A 25,810-nucleotide genomic window follows, 5' to 3' on the forward strand; every position below is an offset into this window, starting at 1 on the left:
GATCAGGGATAAGCCCTTTCTGTGGGGCTGTGTATGTCAGCACTCTGCCCTGGTAAATTATCTGTAGACAGCATAGTCTATCAAAATGAGCACACCACTGTTCATTTTTTCCAGCCTGCCATGCTGTTTATTAACCGCCATCCATTATTTTAAAAACATTTCTGGAATCAAAGGTAAGAGGAAAGAGAGAAACAAAAGGGTGATAAGAGATAAATGCACCACAAATCTAGATTGCATATGCCAGTGAGATAGCACAAATGTCTGGGGAAAAAAATGCAGATTCTTCCGGAACAGCAGGAATAGTCACAGGCTTGCATGGGTCCAGGAGGTTCAAAAAAGACAGGGTTTAGGGACATTGACAGTTACAGTCGGGAGGTGTTCTCATGGGGAAATGATGTGTCAAGCAGATCAGTTACCCATCTGATCCCTCATTTCTGGAACAGTGACATTATGTGAATTTTTGGTCCACCCCCATATTTCCTTAAAAGCATACTAGGTATGATATTAATATATGCTACAAGTATATTATTATTTTTGAGAAGTGTGTGACATTTTTTGAAATACCTGGAGATACCCTAAGGTTTTTAAAAACAGAGTAGAAATCACTGGCTTGAGTAAAAATGACTTCACATGTAGCTGCTGATAGGCCCCCTGATACCATTCATCTGGCATCTAATCACCTTTCCTTGAAGCACCTCACAGCACTCCTGTCACCCTGTGTTATTACTGGAATTCTGAGTTGTTATCTTACATTGTCACTCAGTGACAAAGCACAGGTATGTGTTGTTGCCTTGGAGTGACAGCAATCTTTCCCCCTCCTCCTCAACACATGTGTGTGCCTACTGACTACAGCACAAGGTATGTTAGCTTTTTAAACAAAAGGACACGTTAGTGGGACTCAAGAAGTAAAGAAGAAGAAAATGTCAACGTCCAAGAAAAACAAAGCAACATGGTTTCGAAGAATCCAGACAAAGTTTTGCTCTAAGGACATCCTCAACAAACACCCAGAATGATCCTGACTGCTCTCCCATCTGAAGAATCGGAAGTACCTTCAAGGTGAGCACTCCCCCCTTGGCGGCAATGGCAGTAGTGAGCTGGTTTGCACCAACACCGTTGCAAAGCAAACACTTCAATAGGAATTAGCGTCCAATTCAAACCACCTTCCCAGGGCTGCCTCCTCATTTCATAATGTTATGCAACAATTACCAAATGTTGCAATTCTGAAACCAGTCTGAGACCCAGGCCTCTGCAATTTACAACATATCCAGAATCTTCGTCAACATTAATTTTCTCCATCCTAATTTACATGTTTTCTTTCACACTACAAAAGGATCTAAGTTTATGATTTACATGGAGAGCACGGCTGCATTTCAGGACTAGATGCAAAAAAGATTACACTTTTAATGTGGATGATAAATTTGCATCCTTGTTAAAGTAGAATATTTTAGCCATGACAAATGACAAGATGGGAGAAAATGCTCACTGAAACTTGGATGCCCAGAAGTAAGTACTTGGCAACATTAGCAAGCAGCCCGGTCATGTAAAGCCCGGGAAAATAGTGGATCAAGGGTTCATTGATTCTGTGTGTCTCTCACACATTAAAATCCTTTGGGTAGCTTTTAAACTACCTATCTCCTGGGCTCAGTCCCAGAGATTCAGATTCCATTGATTTGGGGTGGGTACACACACATATTTTTAAAAGCTGCCCAGGAGATTCTAATGTGCCCAGCATTAAGAGCCACTGACTATGAAATATACTTAGCATATTGCCAGGCGTATGATCAATAAGACAGAAAATAAAATGAAATCAGTGATTTATGAATTCTCTGATTCATTAAAGAGATACTTATTGAGTATTCACTATGTGGTAGGCATTGTTCTCTGTTCCAGTGCTACAAGGCAAAAGTTGCAAACCAAACACTGATTCTCAAGGAGCCCAGGGTCTAGAGAATTGCAATGACACTAGGTACATCTGGGATGTCCCCTGCCATGTTGGAGCAAATACAAAGGTCAAGTTTTCCCTGCTCCAACTTCTAACTAAGAATAACTACCTCCAGATCACTTTACAACTTGAAGAACATGTGGATCATCATGATATCTGGTTACCAGATAGTTAGAACAACTGTAGCTAAGGAAAGCATTTTTAAAATCCTCATCTTACAAATTTACAAAATTTACAAAAGTGAGGCCCACAGTGGCTTTTCAGTAAATGATAGCTAGCTCTTTTCCCTCTTTTCCTTTACAATCAGAAGACCTGAGTTTCCATTGTTTCTACCTCTTAAAACGTATCAGACAAGTCCTAAAAATTTTTATTTACTCCTTATGGTAACCTGATTGATGGAATTATCATCATCACCAAGCTGACATGGAAATCAAGGTTCAAAGACATAAGGTGATATAGGCAAGCTAGTTATTTGTTCTCTGTCATTTTTTAAATGTTTTTTTTTAACGTTTATTCATTTTTTAAATAGAGACAGAGCATGAATGGGGGAGGGGCAGAGAGAGAGGAAGACACAGAATGTTAAGCAGGCTCCAGGCTCTGAGCTGTCAGCACAGAGCCCAAAGTGGGGCTCGAACTCACGGACCGTGAGATCATGACCGAAGCTGAAGTCAGACTCTCCACCAACTGAGCCACACAGGCACCCCTGTTCTAAGTCATTTTAATTTCGAGTATGGGGTTTCTAATTTAGTGGCCATAAAACCAGGTTACTACCTGCAAACCCAGAGTGAGTTTGCCTGCTTCTGTCTACCTCTAATAAGCTAGCAACAAGCTATCATGGAGACATGTAAGGCGAAAAAAATCTAAAATAAAGGTATTAATATCTTCTCATTAGCATTCCAAAATATATGAGGACATGTGCTTTGAGCAACACAGCTATTCAGAGCAACGATTCTTAGACATATGGAACATCAAAGCTATCGTGACAATCAGAGTCCATCTAGTACATATTTTCTTCTTATAAATGAGGGGCCTGGGACTCTATGGAATAAAATGATTTGGCTAGGATCACACAATTAGTGGCAGTGCTAAGATTAGAACACACGATGTGTTCATACCAACTTTCAAACGTGCACGAGACATACTATTTATTTTCATAGGAATGACTAAAGTAGTGGTAAATCTTTAACAGATTTAATACTTTGACGTATTTGCAAAAGTTTGAGGAAAGTCTACGATGAAACTTATTCAATTTTCATTTAGAATTTCTAACATTTCTGAAAACTACTCTGAAAGGTAAGAGTTAAAAATTGAAAAATTGGCAGCCTGGAAACGCTGTTCTTTTTTTGGTTTTGTTTTCTAGGTTTGTTTTTGCTCTTGTTTTGTTTTTTTAAGCTTTGTTCTTTTTTTTCCTCTTTTTTTTTGCAAAATTTATTTATTTATTTTGAGAGAGACAGAGACAGCACAAGTGGGGGAGGGGCAGAGAGAGAGAGGAAGGCAGAAGATCTCAAGCAGGCTCCACACTGTCAGCGCAGAGCCTGACACAGGGCTTGAACTCATGAAACCGTGAGATCATGACCTGAGCCAAAACCAAGAATGGGACGCTTCACTGACTGAGCCACCCAGGAGCCCCTAAGCTCTGTTATTTTGAATACGCACTTTTATCACCATCTAGGGCCACATTTGAATGTGAGCTATTCTTTCTACCTCCTAAAAATCTGCAAAAGTGTTCTGTGTAGTATGATGCAGGAAGCTAACTATTCTCAAATGCAGATTAATTGCTGAAAATCTCAATTCCCCTCGATTCTTTCAGTTTGGTCTTCCGAAGCATCCGTTGTGACATGGGCACTTCATCAAGCTCTTTCCTTCCTATGTCCAATTGGGTCCTGAGTGGTAGCTAATGGCCACTAGTTGTGTGATTCTCTGAGGAAAAAACAACAGGATTGGTACTAACTCACAACCCCAGAATCCTATGCCCAGAAAAGAGCACAAAACTGAGATGAAATGCAGTGAGAAGACACTCAAGTCCACAATAGGAGCCAAGATTGGGTGAGCCCATCTGAGAGGCTTTCTCTCAGCCCTGGTGCGATTTTCAGCAGCTTGAAATCAAAGTCTTCAGCCACCAAGAAAAGAACAAAGTATGAAAATACTATTGATAGAGGAAACTTACACTTACTGAGCCCTACTGTGCATCTGCAGCTGCAAAAATGATTTTTCCTCACAGCAAACCTACATGAGATGTGCTTACAGGGAACTAGGTTTTCATGGACACTGGGAAGCCGGAAGCTGAGCTCTTGTTCAGGGATTTAGTGAGCCCTGATTTCCTCCACAGATCAGATGATGACAGGCTTGGCATTAGCCCCAGAGGAAAATGAAAACTTACAAGGAGGTATCAACTACAACGATTGTTCTTGAATATAATGTAAGCCTCAACTCTAAAAGCATCATCAAAATTCAAAATACCAGATTCTCAGACATGGCAGCAAACTATCCTTCACGGACAAAATCACTAACAGTTATTTGTGACCACCCTGTTTTTGATCGATTTTTGCCTTTGGTTAAATACAATAAAAACTCAGTCTAATCTTAAATTAGCATATTTGTGTTCCTTTAAATCTGAAATGCTGCAGGTTATCAGCCCCATGTATCAGATGAGGGAAATGAGGGCTCAAGAAGGTAATTACACATTTCAACTCTACCTTCTCCACAAGGACAAAGAATCCATAAGAAAGGAAGGGTAACATTATTTCCGGTGGGTACGGGGACTCTTGGGTGACATAAAGTGCCAAATCTACAAAGAAAGCTGGCCCTGGAACTAGAGGGAAGAGGAACCAAAATGCACAATTTAAATCTGCTCTAGGTTCTGAAGCCTATTTCAGGGGCTTTTCACACCCCACATCCACCAGCTTGATGTTTTCCATTATTAACTAGATTGGTACCTGTACCTTGACCTTCGCCCAACTACAATGGGTCTCTGGAATAAGAGAAATCACTCTAAGTTTCAGTTCGAATATGTCCTGCAGAGCTGTATCTGGAACAGATGAGGAACACAGATGAATCAGTACCCAAGAGCAAAGGGCAAATTGATGTACCCCAGGCTGCCATGCTGGCTAGTGAAACTGAAATCATTAGAACCGTCAAGGAGGCAAGACCCTTAGCTGTTCCATGCTGGCCAAAGCCTGGACAGTAGCCAACTCCAGTAGCACCCCCTCCCCAGTCCCAAATGTTTCCTGGTGACCGGGGGAACAATCGTATCATGTTGGTTTTAAACAAGCCAATGATAAGTAAGAAGGGCCTTTTTGAGCAAGAGTCTTCCAGTTTTGCAGACACTCTAAAAGTGACCCAATTATTTTAAAGTAGTAGATATAGGCAGAGTCCACAGATTCCTATGTCATCTCAGAATCAGAGCATCAGCTTCTTTGCAGAGCTTCCAAGAAGGGGAAATTAGAGGCCAGACCTCTATCAAGAGTACAGCAGTAACCACAATCACTAGATGTCAGCAAAACTCTGATTGCTAAGGCCACTACAGACTGGGATCAACTGTCGCCCGGTAAAAGTATAGTAACCATGTTATAACATCCATTTAAGTTTTGAAGAGACAGGTTGTTGATATGGCTTTCTGCCACCCAACAAGAGGAAATGGCCCAAGCAATGGAGAAGGGAAAGGGTGGTTTAAATTCTCACACTTCTTTGGGGTCAGATGTGATAGATCGCCAACTGGGAGAAGGGAATAATACACCGAGAAAGGGTGATCTAGGAAGTTGCCAAACGACAATATAAGTGAGAAAACAAATTTCAGAATCATTACCAATCAAGTAAGGGTTTTCAGATGAAAAACCTCCTTGCCCCACCAAAGAAAAGAATTTATACATCAACTTATAACAGGCCTGGCTAATCCCAGCCCCCAATTATTTCCAAGTGTATCTTTCTGGTATAACACAGCAAGCATAAATTTCCTGATTAATATAGTGTAGAGTTGGGGATGGAGAAGACAGACTTCTGTCAAGCCACCTTATTTCTTTCAAACTCAAAGAGTTAAAGCTAAGTTCACACTGGTCTGTCTCAATGTTCGTATTTGAAAGGGACAATGAAGCAGGACACTCAAAGATAAATTCTTTTCAAAAAGCTCTTTTAAGTCTTGGTCCCCAGAAATGCTGGCAGAAATAAATATACATTTTTCAAAAGAAAAAAAAAAGTCCTGTGCCTTTCATGAATTGATTGCATCTCCTGCTTCTGCAAGCTAAGAAGTCATAATCCTCTGGAATCACAGATTGTTTGAAGCCAATAAACCAAAGGTGATGACCTTGCTAATACATCCCAGCAGGAGGAAGAAATAAAGCCGTGCTGAGGAATAACTCTTTGGCACACCATTTCCCTTTGGAAAGAAGAGAACGGAATGGAAAGTGACCCAGCTTGATTTATGGATGAGCAGCATTTCGGGAAACCTCACCTGAAATCAGAAAAAGGGTTTTCTCAAGTTCTCCAGTAATGCTGCTTTTGTTCCTCTTGTCCTAGTACACACAGGGCAAGCCCCCACCCCTGGATACCAGCTTCATTGACATGTACAACTCCCCTAGCCTCTGCTCCCAGTGAGGCCCGTCTATCATGATGTCCCATGTCCCTCTACCTAAAGTTAATTCTCTGGTGACAGCACAGCACTCAGGATCAGGAACTCCCATGGGCTCAACATATATTTATTTTATACAACTCTCTAACGTTAACAGGACAAGTAACTAGGACACACGGATGGGAATAAATTCATCTTCCTTTTATAATCATACCCACTTCTGACACTCACAGAGGCATCGCCACAGACGTGCAGCATAAAAGTGTCAATCTACATGCTGAACTCAAATTAATATTTGTCACCTCCTTTGTGTGCAATGTCAATAAGTGACAGCAATAACTGACAATTGAATTCAATGACAGAGGGAAGTTAACCTTTGATTACCTATGATATGTGGTATGAGACAAGCTTTACATAAATTAGTTAAGTCCATAGATAATTTTGTTTAAATCTCCTTTCCCCAGTACATTTACCCCAGTGCTCCATTTTACTGAATACATACAACAAGCCAAGAATTGTGCTTGGCATCAGGGATACAGAATTGAGCAAGACAGCAGGCGACCTTCAAAATATTCCCAGTAAGGGAAATAAATATAAAGAAAGTACTTACAATTCAAAGTAATGCATTCAAAAAGGAAAATGTGTCTAACTAAGAGTTAGCACAGGAGTCATAATTTATTCTCTGTATGAAGGGGGTGGTCAGGGAAGGAATCACACAAGATTCCCAATGAGGTTCAAAGCCTGGGCCCTGGACCAGAAAGCCTGGATCCAGATCTCTCTTCTCTACTGCTTAATACCCCTGTGACCCTATGGACAAGTTTCCTCATCTATAAAATGGGTATAATAATAGTACCAACTCATAGGGTTATTGGAAGAATTTAATTTATATGTATAAAGCACTCTTAAGAGAAGTCCGTGGCACATCGTAAATAGCCAGTATAAATAGCTATTGTTTTTATTTATTAGATAAATCGAACACAGGAGAAAAGACCTTTCAAACAAAGATGACCATAGAAGTATAAGATCCAATGTTTCTGTTTCTTTGTTTTGCATCCTTTACTGAGTGCTCAGTAGATGATACACATTTAACCTAAATGTCACCATAGTCCTCTGATAGTCCTATGAGATAAATACTATTACAGCCTCTTTTTTTTCCAGATGAGGAAATGGAGCAGAGATTAAGATGCCTCCCCTGCACTTCAGAGTTAGCAAGTGGACAGAACCTGGATTCATGTGTGGGCAGTTCAACATCCAAGCCCAAGTGCTGACCTGTTTGTGGACCAGCCTTCCAAGAGGAAACGTTGTTTGGCAAAACCTTCAGGGAGTTCACCATGGTGGGAACATATAATGATCTTCCTTTATTTATTAAGAATTTTTTAATGTTTATTTTTGAGAGAGAGAGAGGGAGGGAGAGAGACAGAGCACAACTGGGGGAAGGGCAGACATAGAGACACAGAATCCAAAGCAGGCTCCAGCCTCTAAGCTGTCAGTACAGTCCCTGACGCTGGGCTTGAATTCACGAGCCATGAGATCATGACCTGAGCCGAAGTTGGCGCTTAACTGAGCCACCCAGGCGCCCCATGATCTTCCTTTATTGAGAGCTCTAATAACTGGAGTGACCAAGTTCAAGGAATATGGTTATTTGAGAGGAGAGAGACAGGAGAAGCCAAAGGCAGAATTGAGAATCCAGAAAATTAAATCCCAAAACTAGACTTTTAAAGAAAAAAGGAACAAATAATTGGCATGGGCTCCAGGGGACACTGTGGGAAGAAAAAAAAAGTGACCAGAAATAACTCAACATCGCTTCAGTATGACATGTGGGCTGGTCTCTGTCTCTGTTTCTCTTTATTTCTCCCTCTCTCTCTCTCTTAACACAGGTAAGGCAGTGACTACCAGATGTGGCTAATAGACAAGTCTTAGGTCTTGAATGTAAGACCTGCCTGGAGGAAAGCTACTATAACCAGTTTGAGGATGCTGCTTAGTGTTCCCCAAAGATGTGGAGGTAAGTTGTCACTCACAAATACCTAGGAATGTGGGGGACCTCACAAGTATATCCAGTTGTTTCATACACATGCAGAAAAATAGAAGCTCGTTCTCCCACAGAGCTGAGTGGATTTCTTAACAGCAACTTTAAGAAAAGGCTTTTCTGATAAACTCCACCTGCTCCAACCAGTTCCTTTTCACAACATCCGCTGGGGGCGAGATATGTTCTAAGTTTAATATTATAAAAAGTCACACGCCTCTGGGTATTATTTCTTCAGTGTTCTTTAAGCTTACCAACATGCTTGGATTGGGGGTTCTGCTGTTTCACCGCTTGTCTTCCCCCAATCCCAAACTTCCTTTCTTCTCAATTTGGCACGGACCCCCTCATGTACTGCTGCAACCTCCCCTCAGCTCTCACGTCCTGTTGTCCTTCTTCAACAACTCTCAGGAACTACATAAGCAGCCGCCTTCTTGAGTATTACACAAAGCTCACGGTAGTGAAAGCACAGCCACACGGAGCGTAGTCTGTAGCCTCAGCTGGGACTGAGCATGCCCAGCACTGCACCTGCAGGCCCCTGAGAAGTCCCGCTTCCTGCCTCTGCAGCAGGTCTTCCAAATTATTGAACCCCATCTCCAGCCCATTTCCACTCACCGTAAAGCCAAATGTCAGGAACTCTCTCAACTCCTGGTCTCCCAGGAAAGCTGGTCTATGTGTGCCCCACTCCAGCTTCCCTGTGTGGTAAAAGAAATGCTCCCGCTGTGCTCACCCCTCAGCCCATTCTGATCTACATGGCTGAATAGTCCCCCATATGAGCTCCCAACCCATACCCTCTCTGCCACTCGATCTCCTACCAGTTTCATTCACTCTGAGGTTTTCCTGCATTTTCAACATCTTATTTATTCCCCTATAAAACACGGTCAGCATCGCCCTCTCTTAAGGAAAGGAAGGCATTCCTTTAGCCTATGACCTCCTTTATGGAAAAATCAGCTCCCTTCCTTTACTTCCCTTCACAGCTGCTTTCTTGGAGGAGTTGTCTCCATACCCTTTTCTCATTCACACACAGTTGCAGGTGCTCAGTAGACAGCAGTGGAGCAAATGTATATGCAGTAACAGCCTCACCATCCACTGCACTATGCAAGACATTAGCAGGAAAGTCATTGTAGAAATGCCTCTTCTTCACACCTTCTCACTCCTCCTGTTGGTCCTGTTGGTTTTCACTGTATAAGATCCACTGGAATCATCGCCCCCTGCCAACCATATCCCGTACTCCATTTCTTCATGCTTCCCCACCAAAAAAAAAAACAAACACACAAAAAACAAAAAAACAAAAAACAAAAACAAGTCAGCTCGTTTTCCTCTCTTACTTTACTGACTACTGTTCTCATGGTCAACAGTCTCACCCTTTTCCAACTGAATCCTCAACATGATACAGAGGTCAGTTTTTCCCCCTAAAATTTATATTTCATCAAGTCTTTCCCTTGCTCCAAACTTTCAATGATGTGTTACTTCCTCTGGGATAAATGTCAGAATATCTAGCACAGCTGAATATGGACTGACCCATTTCAATTTTTCCAAAATCATTTCCAAATACTCCATCCACACACAAGACCATGTTGTGATCTTGTGTAGTCTCCTTAAGACGCCATGTCAACAGCATGTACAGGTGCCTAGAATACGGTACACAATAAATCAATAGCCTCTTTTACTGGCTTGATTCCTACTCGTTCGTCAAGAGTCAGATCAGGTATCGTCTCATCCATGAAGCTTTCCCTTCCCCGACCCAGAGCATGTTGTGGTGCTTCTATTATGGTACTTGACACACTAATCTCTCATTTATTTATCTGTCTCTCCCACCAGACTGTGAATTGCTTCAGGGCAACAATCAGATCTTATTCACATCTGGATTCACACCATTTAGCATCATTCTAGGTGTGTACTTATTTATACATTCAGTTAATTTGACAAACCTCACTTGAACATCAATGTGCCAGGCACTTTCCCGAGCATGTGAGAAAAAACAGAAAGCAAACCAGACAAGGTCTCTGCCCTCAGGGAGCTTATATTCATTCTAGTAGTGGGCATGAGCCAATGACAAGTAATGAATAAAATCATCACAGATCAGGACATGTACAGTGAATAAAATAAGCAAAGAGATGTGATGGACAAAAACAAGGGTCCTCTTTAAAATAAGGAGGTTGTAAATGCCTTTTCAAAAATAAGGTGATGTTCAGGCTGAGACCTGAAAAATGAGAAGTTAGTCATGTTGACCGAATAATGAGACTGTATATAGCTACACATGATAATTAAATTCTGTACCTTGTGAACTTCTTGGGGTCTAGTACACAGTTATTTACTCAAAGACAGTGTAGTAAAGTGGTAATTAACATTCTAAGTACTTCCTGAATCTCTAACTAGTTTTAACATTGGATGTTAGTTCCTCCACTTTCTCTAGCAAAGTTTTCTTATTTCCTGGGCTCGTATTGGTAACGTTTCTAGAATATCAGGGCAATGAATGCTTTTGCATGTATCTCATCTACTGCTTGCTGAAGAAAGAAATAGGAAACTCCACAGAGAGTCAACCGTTGAGGCAAACGAGGCAAATGATGAGTGCAGAGGTACAACCAGAGGCTGACTCTCACAGAGAGGTCAGGAAGGTCCACAGAGTCTGCAGGCAGAATGCAGCCAGATCCTTGTAGAAACAGCCTCCATGTGGGGATGCAAGAAGGTTTTGTCAGAGCTGAGGGTGCTGACAAGCATTCATGGTGCTCTATGGACAAACTGGGTTCCCACAATTGAATCTGGGCTTTTCACTCTGGGCGCTGGCTGTGTGCTTACTCTTTAGAATGCATGTCCTGGGGTTTTACCAGATCATGTAATGCATTATTCGAAATGGTATACCTACATGGAGGGCATTAGGGTAAAAGTTTAGGATATAAGCAAGTATAAGACATAGACCTGGCTTTCGGAAACCCTAAACCATTTCTTAATATACTGCTTCTTTTAAAACAATTTTTCTTAATGTTTATTTATTTTTGAGATGGAGGGAGACAGAGCGCGAGTGGGGGAGGGGCAGGGAGAGAGGGAGACACGGAATCTGAAACAGGCTCCAGGCTTTCAGCTGTCAGCACAGAGCCCGATGCAGGGCTTGAACCCACGAACCATGAGATCGTGACTTGAGCCGAAGTCGGACGCTTAACCGACTGAGCCACCCAGGCGCCCCAATATACTGCTTCTAAGCAAAAAAAAAATGATATTTATTGTGTGCCAAGTTCCGTGAGTGTCAAACAAAAATAACTAAGACCTAACCATAGCCTTTGAGTTCAGAAAGAGGTCAGAATGGAAATAGGCGAACATAGACACTAATTCATGCATAACTTTTGCATTGTATTTGCCACACTTCAGAAATCACCTGCTGAGTGTCTGCCCTTCACTAGGTTTTCAGTTTTTGCAGGGAAGAAACAATTACTTGCATGTTCCTGCCTTGCCAGTGTCTGCCTCGCACAGTGCCTGGCACAGAATAGGGGGCTATTTGGTATGTGCTAGACTAGACCAAATGAATATATATCTAATAACCATCCTGAGACAAAGATACGTAACACACTATGGGGTTACTGAGTAAGCAACAATTTACTTTTGCTTCAGGGGGAGGCAGATGGGAACAGGAGGTCTACAGGTCCACAGAGCAATAAATATATGAAAAAGTGTTCAGCATCACTAGTGGTCAGAGAAATACCCATTAAACCACGCAGAGATTAAGACACCATTTCTACTAAAAAGACCAGCAAAATTTTAAATGGAATCAAATTAAAACTAAAAATTTAAATTCAACTTTTAAATTGAAAATAGCCGGCACTGGTGAAATCATCAGGAAGTATGTAACTTATTGCTGCTGTTTGGTATGTGAATTATTCCCATCTTTTCAGAAAGTCACCTGTTTGTGGAAGCACTATGTGTAATCTCAAATACCGTGGAAATGAGCTATAGATCCATTAAAAACATAACGGGAGGTAGGGAGTTTAGGTGGTTCAGTCGGTTAGGCGTCTGACTTCAGCTCAGGTCATGATCTCACGGGCTGTGAGTTTGAGCCCCATGTTGGGCTCTATGCTTAAAGCTCAGAGCCTGGAGCCTGCTTCAGATTCTGTGTTTCCCTCTCTTTCTGTCCCTCCCTGGCTCATGCTCTCTCTTGCTCTTAAAAATGAAGAAATAAAACATAAAAAATTTTTTTAAAAAGGTAACAGGAGGCACAGGCTAGCAAAGATCGGTTCCTGGCTGCATGATGCTGAGCGTTACTTAACTCTCCAAGCCTCCCTTCTCTCATGTGTAAACTGGGGACACAAGCAATGTCTATTTTGCAGTGTTGGTAGGCAGGTAGACAGCACTGAGAACATTTTCTGGTGCACATGAAACAGTGCATAAGCTGATTAGGACATCGTTGCTTAATCCAGCATACAACCTCCACACTATTTGATGCTTACAAAGCTGACTTTTGTTTTTTCTAATGTATTCATTTCGACAGACGCCCATGACTCATTATTAAGTAAAGCAAACAGGTTATCAGAGTCCTGTGGATACTTACTCTTATTTTCTTAAACAAATGAAAAAAGTGATGCTGAGATAGTCATATATACATATATATTATATATATATATATATATATATATATATATATATATAATTTTTTTTTGAGTTGGGTCATAATGGTATGAATCACCAAAAGCTCTCAGCATCACCTACCTTAAGAAAGCTAGACGTGTGTGAGGAGTAAGAGATTATTAAAATTTTTATTAGTCTCTGCATTGTTTGGCTCATTATAATGAGCATATATTACAGTAAGGTTTAATGCAATAAGCTTATACCTCCAGGAGCCGCAGCAACTCCACATGACACAAATATGGGAAAGGGAGTGAAGTTTAGAAAGCTTAAAAGAATCCAGAACCTAAAGCAGCTCCTGGTCCTGCTGGGGAGTGTGGCTCTCCCCTTGGGGCCCCTGGAAAGGCACTAAACGTTCGCCTGCACGGGGCTGAGGGACAACATCAGAGCTGCGTGACATAGAGAGCCCTCCTGAGGGGAAATCACCAAGCTCGAGCTTGATTCTTTTCATTCTGTTTTTTTTCTTTTCTTTTTTTTTTTAAATTCTTTTTCTTTTTTTTAGGGTGGGTATTCCTATTTTATATCCTTATTTTTGTGTTGACAGGATTTTGTAGCAAACCATCCTACAAAGCAGGGACTGAGAACCTGTGCCAAGCTGCCCCCTGCTCTTCCTCTGGATGATGGGTGGGAAGGCCAGACACGCTTAGCTAATGTGCCTCAACCACAGGGCTGGCAGAGTCACAGACCTCAGGTCAGCTGCTGTCAGCTTGGACCCCAGGCGCTCTCCAGAGACCCCTCTCTGCAGCCAGCCCCACACAGACACTGCCCCAAGGCACTCCATGGCCATTCTCTCCACAGACTCCACTAGGAAGCCTCTCTTGATAACTGCAGTGTCAACACCCAAGAAGAAACAAAGAAACTCCTGTGATGAGGAGATGGGGCTGGCTCCCGGACTGGAATCAAGCAGAAAGCCTAACCATTGTCCCTACCTTAACCCCACACACCTGTTCCCCCAAAGCAAGTAGTGCTCCTTGGAAAGTACATCATTTGAAGATGTGCTCAGATGCTGGCTTGTGTTTCACCCGAATCTGAACTGGGATACTGGACTTGAAGAGAAGTCAGCCATGTCAGCCGACCTCTAGGACAGAGGCACTGCAGGCTGCGTGCCCCTTGAAGAGTATCCTTTCAGCTGCTTCCAGAATTGCCTAGGGCTTTCTCACCAGCTAAGCCTCTCTCAGCAAAGTGCTGATTACCCTGGCACAAGAGGGAAGAAAGATGAATGTATTTATTCTCAGAGAGACTGTATCTAGATTGTGACATTTTATTTATCTCGACCTTTACGCTTATCTTGCTCCAATATGGTAAAACCCCCAGTTCCACCAAACCTCGAAGCTTAATCCACTGTAAAGCAGAGAAGATTCTAAGGTGTAGTTAATTGTTCTGTGTCAGATCATCCCCCTTTCCTCTCAGTTTGGTTCCCTGAGTGAACGGCAACACAAAACAAAACAAAATCAACAACTTGCTCCAAGATTAAGGTGTAATCAACGCCAAGACCATCTGGGAGCAAACGCTCATTAATTTAGTAGAGCAGCGTCTCACCCCATCATCCAGGGCTTGTTGATACAGCAAAGTGTAAAGCCCTAGGACATCACTACCAGGACAGCTGCCTCTTGGCCTCTTTCCTGTCCTGATACCCCAAGGCATTTGCAACTTGAGCCCTTCTCACTGATCAGAGGGAAAAAGTTGTATAGAACAAGGGCTCACCTGAAAAGCGCATTGAATCTGTTGTTAGACAAGAAGCCATTACCCGGTTGCCCAGGATTTTTCTGGAATAGGTAACAAGCTGCTCAGAATGTCACAGTGCTTTGAAAATGATACTCATTTCATATATTTACGATTAAAATGTTGTTTGTTCATTTGCTTAGGTACAGAATGAGCCACCAGGAGGCAGATGGGACTCCAGAAGACAGGTAAGCAGTGAAATGATTGAACTTTATGACTACCCCGGTAAGTGTTTGCACTATTGTTTACTAATTGGATGTCCTTGAATACATCATAAAAATGAATTAAGGGGATGCAATAATGCATGTGTAGCACTTGATATCATGCCTGATGCATAGTGACCACTCGATAAAAGTTAGTTTTTGCTATTGTCGTCATTATCACCATTATCACCAGCATCATTGCCATTATCATTAAACCATAAAGGTTGATCATTAAAAAGGATGATCATTAAATCATAAAGGTGCTGAGTTTAAGGATTTAAAGTCCAGTTAAGAAAAGAAAATATACACATGAGCAAAGTAAAGATGAAACACTTAACTTGTATATGACAGTTTGTCTATTTACACTAGGTTTATCTTATCTTCTTCTGGGATCTGGCAGTTCTAGGGGGCTGCCTAAGAACCTGATTCAATACCCTGGTTATACACAAGTACATCTATCTCTCATGTGAATGATCCACAGAAATTTGCCCCCTCTAGACAATGAACATCCGAAGGACAGTCAGACAGAGCTCACGTGCTGCCGATCCATGTATCAACCACATTCCTCTCCCTGGGCCAGAACAATCTAAGACCTAAAGAAGTTACTCAATACATCTTTGTTGAACAAGTGAATAAGAAAGAACATAAAATCATAGATTTCGCTGGTCTGTTCAAAAACGGTTACTTACCGAGAATCATCTATGGGATAAATCCAGTGCTCTGGACTGTGGATGTAATGAGAATACCTAAACCCTGGTGTGTCCCCAGCAACTGCCCCCCACAATTTTTGGCAAGTTTTTTGAAAAGCAAGTAAGAGCTGACATAGGAAAAAAACGAGTCCACACTTAGCACTAGTTTCCTTCAAGCAAGGCTGACCCAGACCTATCTCTTCTTCTATATTAACACCCCCAAAGAGATTCCCTAAAGACCAAACATGGGCATCACGTGGCACCCAAAAATGCACACCCTACCAAAACATATATGAAGTATTCTAAATATCTTTTTCTTTATCCTTGCCTCTTTTCTAAATTATATTTTCATTAAGGCATGGATTATTTTATCAAAGTATTAAAATGATAGTTCTAATGGTATAGAGCACCCATAATAGTTATTTGCCATAAATGACAAGTATAACATAGGACATACATGGCAAATGATTATGGTGGGTATATCATAAAATTAAATATATGTGGGTATATTACATGTGTATACATGCGTGTGTATATATGTATGTGTATTTGTGTGTGTGTATATATGTATATATCCTCTGCTGAAATTGAGGGGTTTGATTGAAGGTAAGATTGAAGGGTCAGCAGATTGCCCCTGCCACACTTTCCTAAGCTTAAGGCCATTGGAGGTTGCTCCTTCAGAAGAAAGACCTGGTATTACTGGTCGTCATTTTTATTTTACTAACCCTCTCCCCTAAGGTGAGAGAGAACTATTCTCCCTCAGCTGGTCACAGTGGCCCCGTGAGAGGGAAATGGGTGCGGCGAACCTGAGTTTCTGTAGTCTAGGGCAAGCTGTTCCTCCTGGCCCCGGGCATGCCCTTCCCACCACTCAGGTTGAGACTTAGGGCTGCTGATAACCTCTGTCCCACTGAGACAGAATTGCATATCTTTTAATTTTCTAATATGCTGACAACACTTTATACAGCAGATGCACTGAGGAATGAAAGCTGGCTTTTACTTTCATGTATGTATATGCATTAGAGAAATCTATCAGGGAAGCAGAAGCCTACTCAGTCACAGCCTGACGAAGGGGTACTGAATTCAAACAACAGAGCAAGTGTCAGGTTCTTAATGCATTAAAAGAACTGTACTTTTTCAAGCTCCTTCCACATTCCCCACACTTTAATTTAGTGACATAATTTCCTTGGGACAGAAACTCTGCATTACTGACCTTCCAGTTGGAGGAGGAGTTCAATAATCTAAACACCTCACAGCCAAAACATAAGAGACTCTTAAAAACTGAGAACAAACTGAGGGTTGATGGGGGGGGTGGGAGGGAGGGGAGGGAAGGTGATGGGCATTGAAGAGGGCATCTTTTGGGATGAGCACTGGGTGTTGTATGGAAACCAATTTGACAATAAATTTCATATATTTAAAAATAAACAAACAAACAAACAAACAAACACCTCACAACAAACACAAGAACAGGATTCTATCCTTTTCTTTGGTCCGCTGGGGTTTTCCTAAAGCACACAACAATTTATTTTTGGGCTTCTTATACATAGTATGAAGTTTAATGGAAAATAGCCATCAGGTTAAAACAAAATTAAATGAACATCCTTTTTGTGTGGTAGATTCCCTTAGATTTCACAGGGGCAGGCCCTGCGACCAAACTGTTACTATGTAAAGTAACCTCCTCCCCACCACCCCTGTCATTGTTCACTATAGCAGGCATGGACCCCTGGCATGAAGGGCAGATTGGAATCTCTCTCCCTAGACTTTAGCCCTGAGACTGAGGACCAGTAGCTAGTCTCTTCTGGTCATGTTAACTGACAGGTGATGAAATTCCTCACTGGTCTTACATGGAGGACACTCGCTAGTTTGTGTCTGCCCCGAGACTACTCTCAGTGTCTCTGTTATTAGTATACCCTTTCCCCATTTATCTGTGCACACAAGTGTATGTATTCAGGAATGGCTGATCAGAAGTGATATACGCTATGTTTAAGCCATCGTTACACCCAGGGCACTGACCAATCAGACTCTGGGCTGGACGTCAACCCCATGATCACTGAATATCACCCCTGAAGTCATCTCCATCCTCTTCCAGGCCCGGGGACTGTCACAAGATCCAGGCCTAACCAATCAGAGCCAGTGCTCTCCTGTTGGTTTGGGTGTGGACACATGACATAGGCTGGCAAAGACCCCATCGGGATTAGATCAATAAAGCAGATTTTTAGAAACAAACGGAACATACAGTCCCCAAGAACAAAAGGGGAGAATAGCTGCCTGGATTTCTGAGGACGTTTCTGTCCCTAGTTTCACCCCAACTGCACATTCGTGCTGGTGTTCAGTGAGTTTGTGCTAGCCTGAAGGATCTATGGCATGACATTCCCCTGGAAAAGAATTTACTGCACCTTCTTACATGTGTGAGGCAACACACTGTGAATCCCAGAGATGAAGGCATGTATGCGAGTGTGTGTGCACACCTGTGCACTGGTGAGCTGAGTGCCAGGAAGGGAAGCAGTGCAGAATCTACACTGGAAGGTTCCCCGGGCACTGCAAAACCAGAGGTGAGGTTGATCTCCTCTTCAAAGACACCTGCATTCCCTCACTGCTGCTCCAATGAGCTCAAAGATCAGCGAGAACTGAGGGGAACCCAAATGCGTCAGGACAACCTGATGAACAGTTTTGCAAAAAGAGCTGTGACCAATACAAACTTAGAAAGAAGGAAGGATCTGGCCTGCCTGGAGATAAATCCCAACCCATGACTAAGGCAAACAGCAAAAAGGGGAGGCAACAAGAACACATAACCAAAAATCCTCCCACCAGGGAAAAGGAGGTGAGGGAGAGCAGTCTTGGGTGTGATGCTCAAGGAACACAGTAACCGTTAGCTCACTTTATCTACGTACCTCCAAAGCGAGCTCTCAGTGATGCTCCCCAGGTTATAGTCATACAGCTTTGTCAAAATGAGAATCACCTGAAGGCAAAAGAAGAGATCACGGTTAGTCTCCAACAATTACAATCTCATAGCTGTGAAATGGCCCAAGGGAGGACTCAGGATTCCGTTAATAGGTGCTTAACATAATTGAATGAATTGTTACAACATTGCTTATGCTGACTGGGGAAGGGTTTTGCCAGTACCTTCCTTTATTTTAAAAAAAAATTTTTTTTTCAACGTTTATTTATTTTGGGGACAGAGAAAGACAGAGCATGAATGGGGGAGGGGCAGAGAGAGGGAGACACAGAATCGGAAACAGGCTCCAGGCTCTGAGCCATCAGCCCAGAGCCTGACGCGGGGCTCGAACTCACAGACCGCAAGATCGTGACCTGGCTGAAGTCGGACGCTTAACCGACTGCGCCACCCAGGCACCCCTCCAGTACCTTCCTTTAAACTGCTCAGACCTGATCCCCTCCCCAACTTCTCTCTGTATCCTGCAGGAAGCGTTACCTGCCCATCCAGGCAATCCTTACCCTAGTGGGCTTAAGGCTTTCAGGGAAGACTAGCAAAGCTGTCAAATGTGCACCCTGCAAGGGGCCAGTGAGCAGATGGTCAGGAAAGAGAAAGGTCAATGTTGTAGCTCCCAGCCCTAGTATCTGTACCACACTGGGCAGGATGCTTTGCTTCTCTGAACCTCAATATTCCCGACTACTAAAGAAATGGGGGCAGTAATGCTATTGCCTAGAAAGGGCTGCTGTGCGGAGTTAAATTAGGTAATACATGCTAATTATTCTTCAATTTGCATAGCGTTTTTAAATGTCAGTTCCTTCCCTTTCTTTTGCTTTGTAGGTTTGGCTTTATTGATGTTTCCTGATTCTCCACAATTTCTGGGAAAGCCACTGGATGGAATCCATGCTTCCACAGGGCTCAGCAAGAACATTCTAAAAGGAGCATATTTATGCTCTGTGGGGTCCTGAAGCTTACAGGATTTGGGGAACCCTCCATAAGGAGCAGAATATAAACTTATGAATTTAAACTTAGGGACGGGTCCCAGGAAGGGGCCTCTGCAGTTGAGGGATACTGACATTTCAGCTTCATTAGCGTCACAGCAAACCCCCATCTGATTTGAGCCCAGTGCTGCTGTCCACATCACTCAGAGGAACCCCAACTACTTAGTTCTTTCTTTCAAAATTCATTAACCATTTATTAAGAACCCAGGATTTCCCCCCCGATGCCCAGGAGAACATAAATACAGACGGGGCCTGCTGGTCTGTGATCCAGTTAGGACAGGACAAGCTCACCAAACAAAACCTAGGTTGAAAGACAGCTGATCTACCCCTCCTCGGTCCTACTGACACTCAGCATGGCAGCTGGAGAAGGCTGCTTCTCCAGACATCTGCAGTTACGCCAAGGGTCCCCCGGGTACCTAGAGCTCATGAGCACCAGGACACTTGGGAAGATTCAACAGAGCAGTGAGTTCCTAACCAGTGATTTCCCAGCCCTCATTTATTCTTCTTACATAAGGACCAGAACTTATAGGTGTGATCCGTTTTCTGTTGAGATTTCCATTTCTCTCCTAATTCTCATAGCCTAGAGCATTTGGCCCAGGCTTGCTGTTTCCAATTCAGCAGAAAAATGTTGACATCGACTTCCAGGATTTTCCCGGAAGACCAAGGGATCAGTTCTAGTCACAGTGAGCACAAAACATTCTAACCTTGAATTCCAAGGCAGCAAGCTGCCAAGGAATGCTGAATCCTTCCAAGTTCCACTCTGCTAGCACAGGGCTTGATTAAGGCACAAGCTTTAATGAGCAGATCCCCAACACTTCTTTCACAGCAAGCAAACTGGAACTCTACAACCTTAGGTTTGTTCCAAGTTCACAGGAAGGAAGAAATATGGTAACTCAAAGATGGGCAGAGATCTCAGGACCCATGCTCTAAGGCCACCCCTGTCCTAAACCACAGCACAGGCTTCCTTCAAGGAACTGTTCAAAACTTGCTTACTTTTTTTCTTAATTTTTTTAAAGTTTATTTCTTGAGAGAGAGAGAACACAAGCAGGGGAGGGGCAGAAAGAGAGGGAGAGAGAGTCCCAACCAAGTTCTGCACCATCAGTAAGGAGTCCGACCTGGGGCTCAAACCCATAAACCATGAGCCAAAACCAAGAGTCAGGAGATTAACCAACTGAGCCACCCAGGTGCCCCTCAAAACTTGCTTCTTTAGTAAAATGTGAGCATGTGTGAAACATTGGGCACCCTATGGGTACATCAGATGGTGCACCTATGGTGGGGGCATATGCTTAACAGGTCTGCGTGCCAATTAAGTTGCTCTAAGTGTTAAATTTCAATCACCACTATTCCAGGAACACTGATCAGTGGCAGCAGGGTGGCTGTTTGTTGGAAGACACAGAGTGATGTTGCCACTCTAGCTTGGTAGGATTTTACCTAAGAGGCCTACGAATCCTTCACCAAGAAAATGAGGGTGTGGACATAAAGCACTTGTGGGTAGTTGCTCTCTTGTCACAATACAGCAGGAAACTAAATAATAAAGTTCAGCTGGGCACAGGCTGCATCTCTCATCCATCTGACAAGGGAATTCAGAGAGGCCCCAGAGAAGGAAGCTTTTAACCCAGCAGGTAATGGTGCGGAGTGTCTCTCTCTCTCTCTCTCTCTCTCTCTCTCTCTCTCTCTCTCTCTCTCTCTCTCTCTCTCTCTCACACACACACACACACACACACACACACACACACAAACTGTTTAAACAATTCACAGGCAGGTGGGCAGGGAGGTAAAAATCCACTCCCTGACTCTCTTTGAGGGGCTAGTAAAACTAAAATGCAACTGATACACTCAGGCAGTTTATCAATACTGCACCAGAAGAGGTGTCCTTTCTGGCATTCCAAAGCATATCTGCTTGAATCAATCTCATCTTTCTGTTCTCAGAATGAGAGCAAGAAAGAAGGGGGAACTGCTAACCTTTAGTTGTGTCTCCAATGGATTCTTTGTAATCTCTCTCTTCCTCTTTTTTCCCCAGTTCACAGTCTATGTGCATTATTTACCCTCATATTTACCCCATATTCCTGGATAGTGATCCATCATTATGTTTAATCTGGTTTGTTGTGGGTTCTTCGTTTTTCTGTTCTGGTTAATTAGCAATAGTATTTAATGTAATTAGTACCTGTTAAAGGGACCACAACTTAAACTGCCAGTATGAGATGAAAAAAAGGGGAAAATGCAATGGCCTGCCTCTTCTGGACCCATTGTCTAATATGTTTTGTGCATTTTACAAACGTTAAAAGAAAAAAAAAAGATCTGTGAAGTTTTTTTCATCAAGTGAACTGTTATATGTACTTAAAATACATAAATAGTAATTTATTTTTATTCATTCAGTAAACAACTTTCCTGTATAGATTTAATTCTGAGCCTAACTGCACAGCTTTTAATTATAAATCCAATCAAAGAGAGCAAGACTGTTTTGATGGATACACACACAAAATGGAATGCTCATCAGCATTGCATTTCTTTCCATATATTTTTTTATTAATATAGTACCAAAATATCCCTGATTCCAAACAATAAGTGATGACCATATGGTAAAGGTTTTTTTTTTAGGTTCCTCTTTAAATCTTAGGATACTTTCTTTTTTAAAATTTTTTTAATGTTTATTTATTTTTGAGAGAGAGACAGAGGGCGAGCAGGAGGAGGGGCAGAGGGAGAGGGAGACACAGAATCCGAAGCAGGCTCCAGGCTTCGAGCTGTCAGGATAGAGCCGGATACAGGGCTCAAACTCACAAACTGAGAAATCATGACCTGAGCCAAAGTCAGATACCTAACCAACTGAGCCACCCAGGGGCCCCAGGATACTTTCTTTAAATGGCTATAATCCAACTGTCAGTGGCTTAACCACCTCTACCTACACTTTGCCAGGATCTCAGCACCCAGTTATTTCTGGGACTTTCCACAGTGGCACACTGAAGGATTCCCCAACCAGTCTAGGAGCCATCTGTCCTGTTCTTCTGCTGTGGCTCCTTCCTGCCATATCCATTGCTTACAAAGCTACTGGGGGAAACTTCACGTTGTCCATATGTATAAAGAGCGTGTTGAAGCCAACCTTCCAAGCTGTTACATTAATTCCTTAGAAGGTTTAACCACAGTGGTGGTAGTGGATATCCCTGAAGTGTTCCTAACTGTAGGGGGCAAGTTCTCAGTTTTTCCCCATTGAGAATATTAGCTGTGGCCTTTCATATGTGGCCTTTATGATGTAGAGGCATGTTACTTCTATCCCTAGTTTCTTGAGCATTTTTATCAGGAAAGGATGCTGTATTTTGTCAAATGGTTTTTCTGCATTTACCAGAAAGATCCTATGGTTCTTCTTTCTTTTATTAATGTGGTGGATCACATTGATTGATTTGTGAATATTGAACCAGCCCTGCAGCCCAAGAATAAATCCCACTTGATCATGGCGAATAACTCTTTCCAAGTACTGTCGTGGGAGGGTGCCGGAAACAATGCCAGGGTCTGTGCAGGGACGAGTGAGGTTCTTTGAGGAAGTGATCATGGGCTTCCTCCCAGGACTGAGCTAAATTTATACTATTTGGTCTCACCAAACTACTCCCTCTTTTCCCACAGTCTTCAAAGAAAGCTCCTGCTGAATAATTCCACCAACTCAACAACTCCAGTTCTCACCCAACCCTCTGTACATAGGTGCCAATAAATCATCACATTAAAACATGTGGTAATATACACATATACACAATGGAATATTATTAGGCCATTAAAAAGAAAATCCTCCCATTTCTGCCAACACGGATGAAACAGGAGGGCATTTTGCCAGGTGAAATAAGACAGTGGAAAATAGCGTATGGTATCACTTATATGCAGAATATAAAAGAAACAAACAAAAACTGATTTTATAGAGACAGAATAGAATGGCAGCTGTTAGGAGCTAGGAGGGAAGGGGAGATGGGGCGATCCAAGTCAAAGGTACAAACTTTCAGTTATAAGAAGTTCTGAGGCTCTGGGGGCACCTGGGTGGCTCAGCGGGTTAAGCATCCAACTCTGGTTCAGGTCACGATATCACAGTTTGTGAGTTCAATCCCCACATCGGGCTCTGTGCTGACAGCTGAGAGCCTGCTTTGGATTATCTGTCTCCCTCTCTCTTTGCCCCTCATCTGTGCTTTATCTCTCAAAAATAAATAAAACATTTTTTAAAAAGAAGTTCTGAGTCTCTAATGTACAGCAGGGCTACTATAATTAATTATACAATATTGTATATTTGAAAGTTACTGAGAGTAGATCTTAGGCATTCTCACCGAGAGAGAGAGAGAGAGAGAGAGAGAGAGAGAGAGAGAGAGAGATAGATACCTATGCAAGGTGATGGATATGTTAATCATCTCTATCTTAGCAACCATTACACAATGCATATGTATATCAAAGCATCATCACACTGTGTACTTTAAATATATACAATTATATTTGTCAATTATTCCTCAATAAAGATGGTCGTGGGGGGTGAACAACCATCACAATGGACCCGGGGGGGCAGGAAAAGGCCAATATGCCCCTCCCCTCATCTAACCTCAACTTCCCTCTGCACTGAGTTATGAAACAGGAACATTCATAGAGATAGACACACTAGTATATGGATGGCTATTAACAGTGTTCTAGTGTAAAACAGCAAAACCCAGGAAAAAATATTCTGCTGCAGCAAAACGTCAGGGCAAGTCTTATTTCCAGGTGTGCGTTCTGCTGTCTTAACATGGAAGCACCCTAGATTTACACATTGGCAGCCTCCAGTATGCCAAGTAGCTGGCCAGATGACACCTTTGAATGTGACGGCATGTTTTTTTTTTAATTAACCGAAAAACATCATTTAGAAATGAAAACCCACACATTTAAGGACCCCCCTAAAATTCCTTCCTGGTAACCTGATTCTACACAATATATTTGTGAAAACAACTGTATTAATTCCTAGACCAATGTTTATTCCACACTTCTCAAGTAGAAGGATAGGAATTCTCCATTTCTTTTCCTAAGGAAGAAACACAGTGTACTGACCCTTTCCCGTGCTAACTTAAAACAGTGTATCCCAGAAGAAGGCAGATGGAAGGTTAGGGCATCAATGAATCTCCCATTCCCCCTACTCCCTAAGAAGAATGTAAATATTCCCCCTGTAAGTGGTCTCTTCTAATTCTTTAGCTAAGGAGCAGACTAGCAACTTGCTTGATAGAGGGCTGCTGAGAATGTTTTGAAGGAGGAGCTGGTCTAACAAGCTTACTATTCTTCTTAAACAATGAATTTTGGCCAGGTAACTGTGGGAGAACTTATGGACATTTAGGGAGAGGTGAGTTCTATCAGAACCCTTGGCCTGGCCACTGCCCTTTACCTCAACTCGTCTTCAACTCTGGCAAATCCTAGAAAAGCAACACATGTCCCCTTCTTTTTCAATTATTAACGATTTGCATTCCTTTTTTTATTTTTTCCTTTTTCTGTGTCCAATTGCAGAAGTGGATTCTAATCCCAGGGAAAGAAAACAAAAGGGTGGCCTTGGCCTCCTTGACAGTGAGCTGTTTGGGCATTAAGATCCTAAAGTCTCTTTCATTCCTGAAGGTCTACAGTTCCAGTTCCTGAATAATGTAGATGGTGACACAGGTCCTGCTCTATAAAACAAGGCATTTTCTTTTGTATTTCTCTCTGTTACTGGTGCTTCAGGGCTGGCCTGGGCAGGTGTTTCTGTCATTGTAACACATGGGGAGGTTCCATAGAACTCAACCATGCTACTGTTCATAATTCCACCTACCTGGGCTGGGCCACAGTCCTGCTTGGGTGCACAATGGCAAAGCCACACTGAAGATGCCAGCAGGTTGGTTCAGGGATGAAAGCTGACTACCTCCGTCCTTTCTCCACCAGCTTCCAGCATGCCCTGGTGTTTCCTCACCTGGTGTTTGCTCTATCTCAGATGGCCACCTCTCCTTACTACAGCTGCTTGCCAAGGACCATTTGGTTGGATATTTTTAAATATGTGGATAGAAGTGATATGGGGACAAAAAATTGTAAGGTCTGAAGAGATCTGGAGCAATCTTTCAGGGGACTGAATAACTGCATAAAATATAAAGAGGGGTGTCCAAGAGCCAGAAATCTGTT

General features: G+C 42.5%; 1 protein-coding gene across 5 annotated transcripts in view; it reads right to left on the minus strand.

Annotated features, from left to right (window-relative positions):
* SORCS1 (sortilin related VPS10 domain containing receptor 1) overlaps nt 1–25,810 on the minus strand; it is a 518,222-nt gene that overhangs the window by 312,286 nt on the left and 180,126 nt on the right. For all 5 annotated transcript variants that reach the window (XM_043597466.1, XM_043597465.1, XM_043597464.1 and 2 more), the window contains exon 2: nt 18,643–18,710. In XM_043597466.1, the coding sequence (XP_043453401.1) occupies nt 18,643–18,710 (68 nt within the window). The remainder of the gene's footprint in view (nt 1–18,642; nt 18,711–25,810) is intronic.

The sequence above is a fragment of the Prionailurus bengalensis genome, chromosome D2 (assembly GCF_016509475.1).
Source record: "Prionailurus bengalensis isolate Pbe53 chromosome D2, Fcat_Pben_1.1_paternal_pri, whole genome shotgun sequence".
NCBI lineage: Eukaryota > Metazoa > Chordata > Mammalia > Carnivora > Felidae > Prionailurus > Prionailurus bengalensis.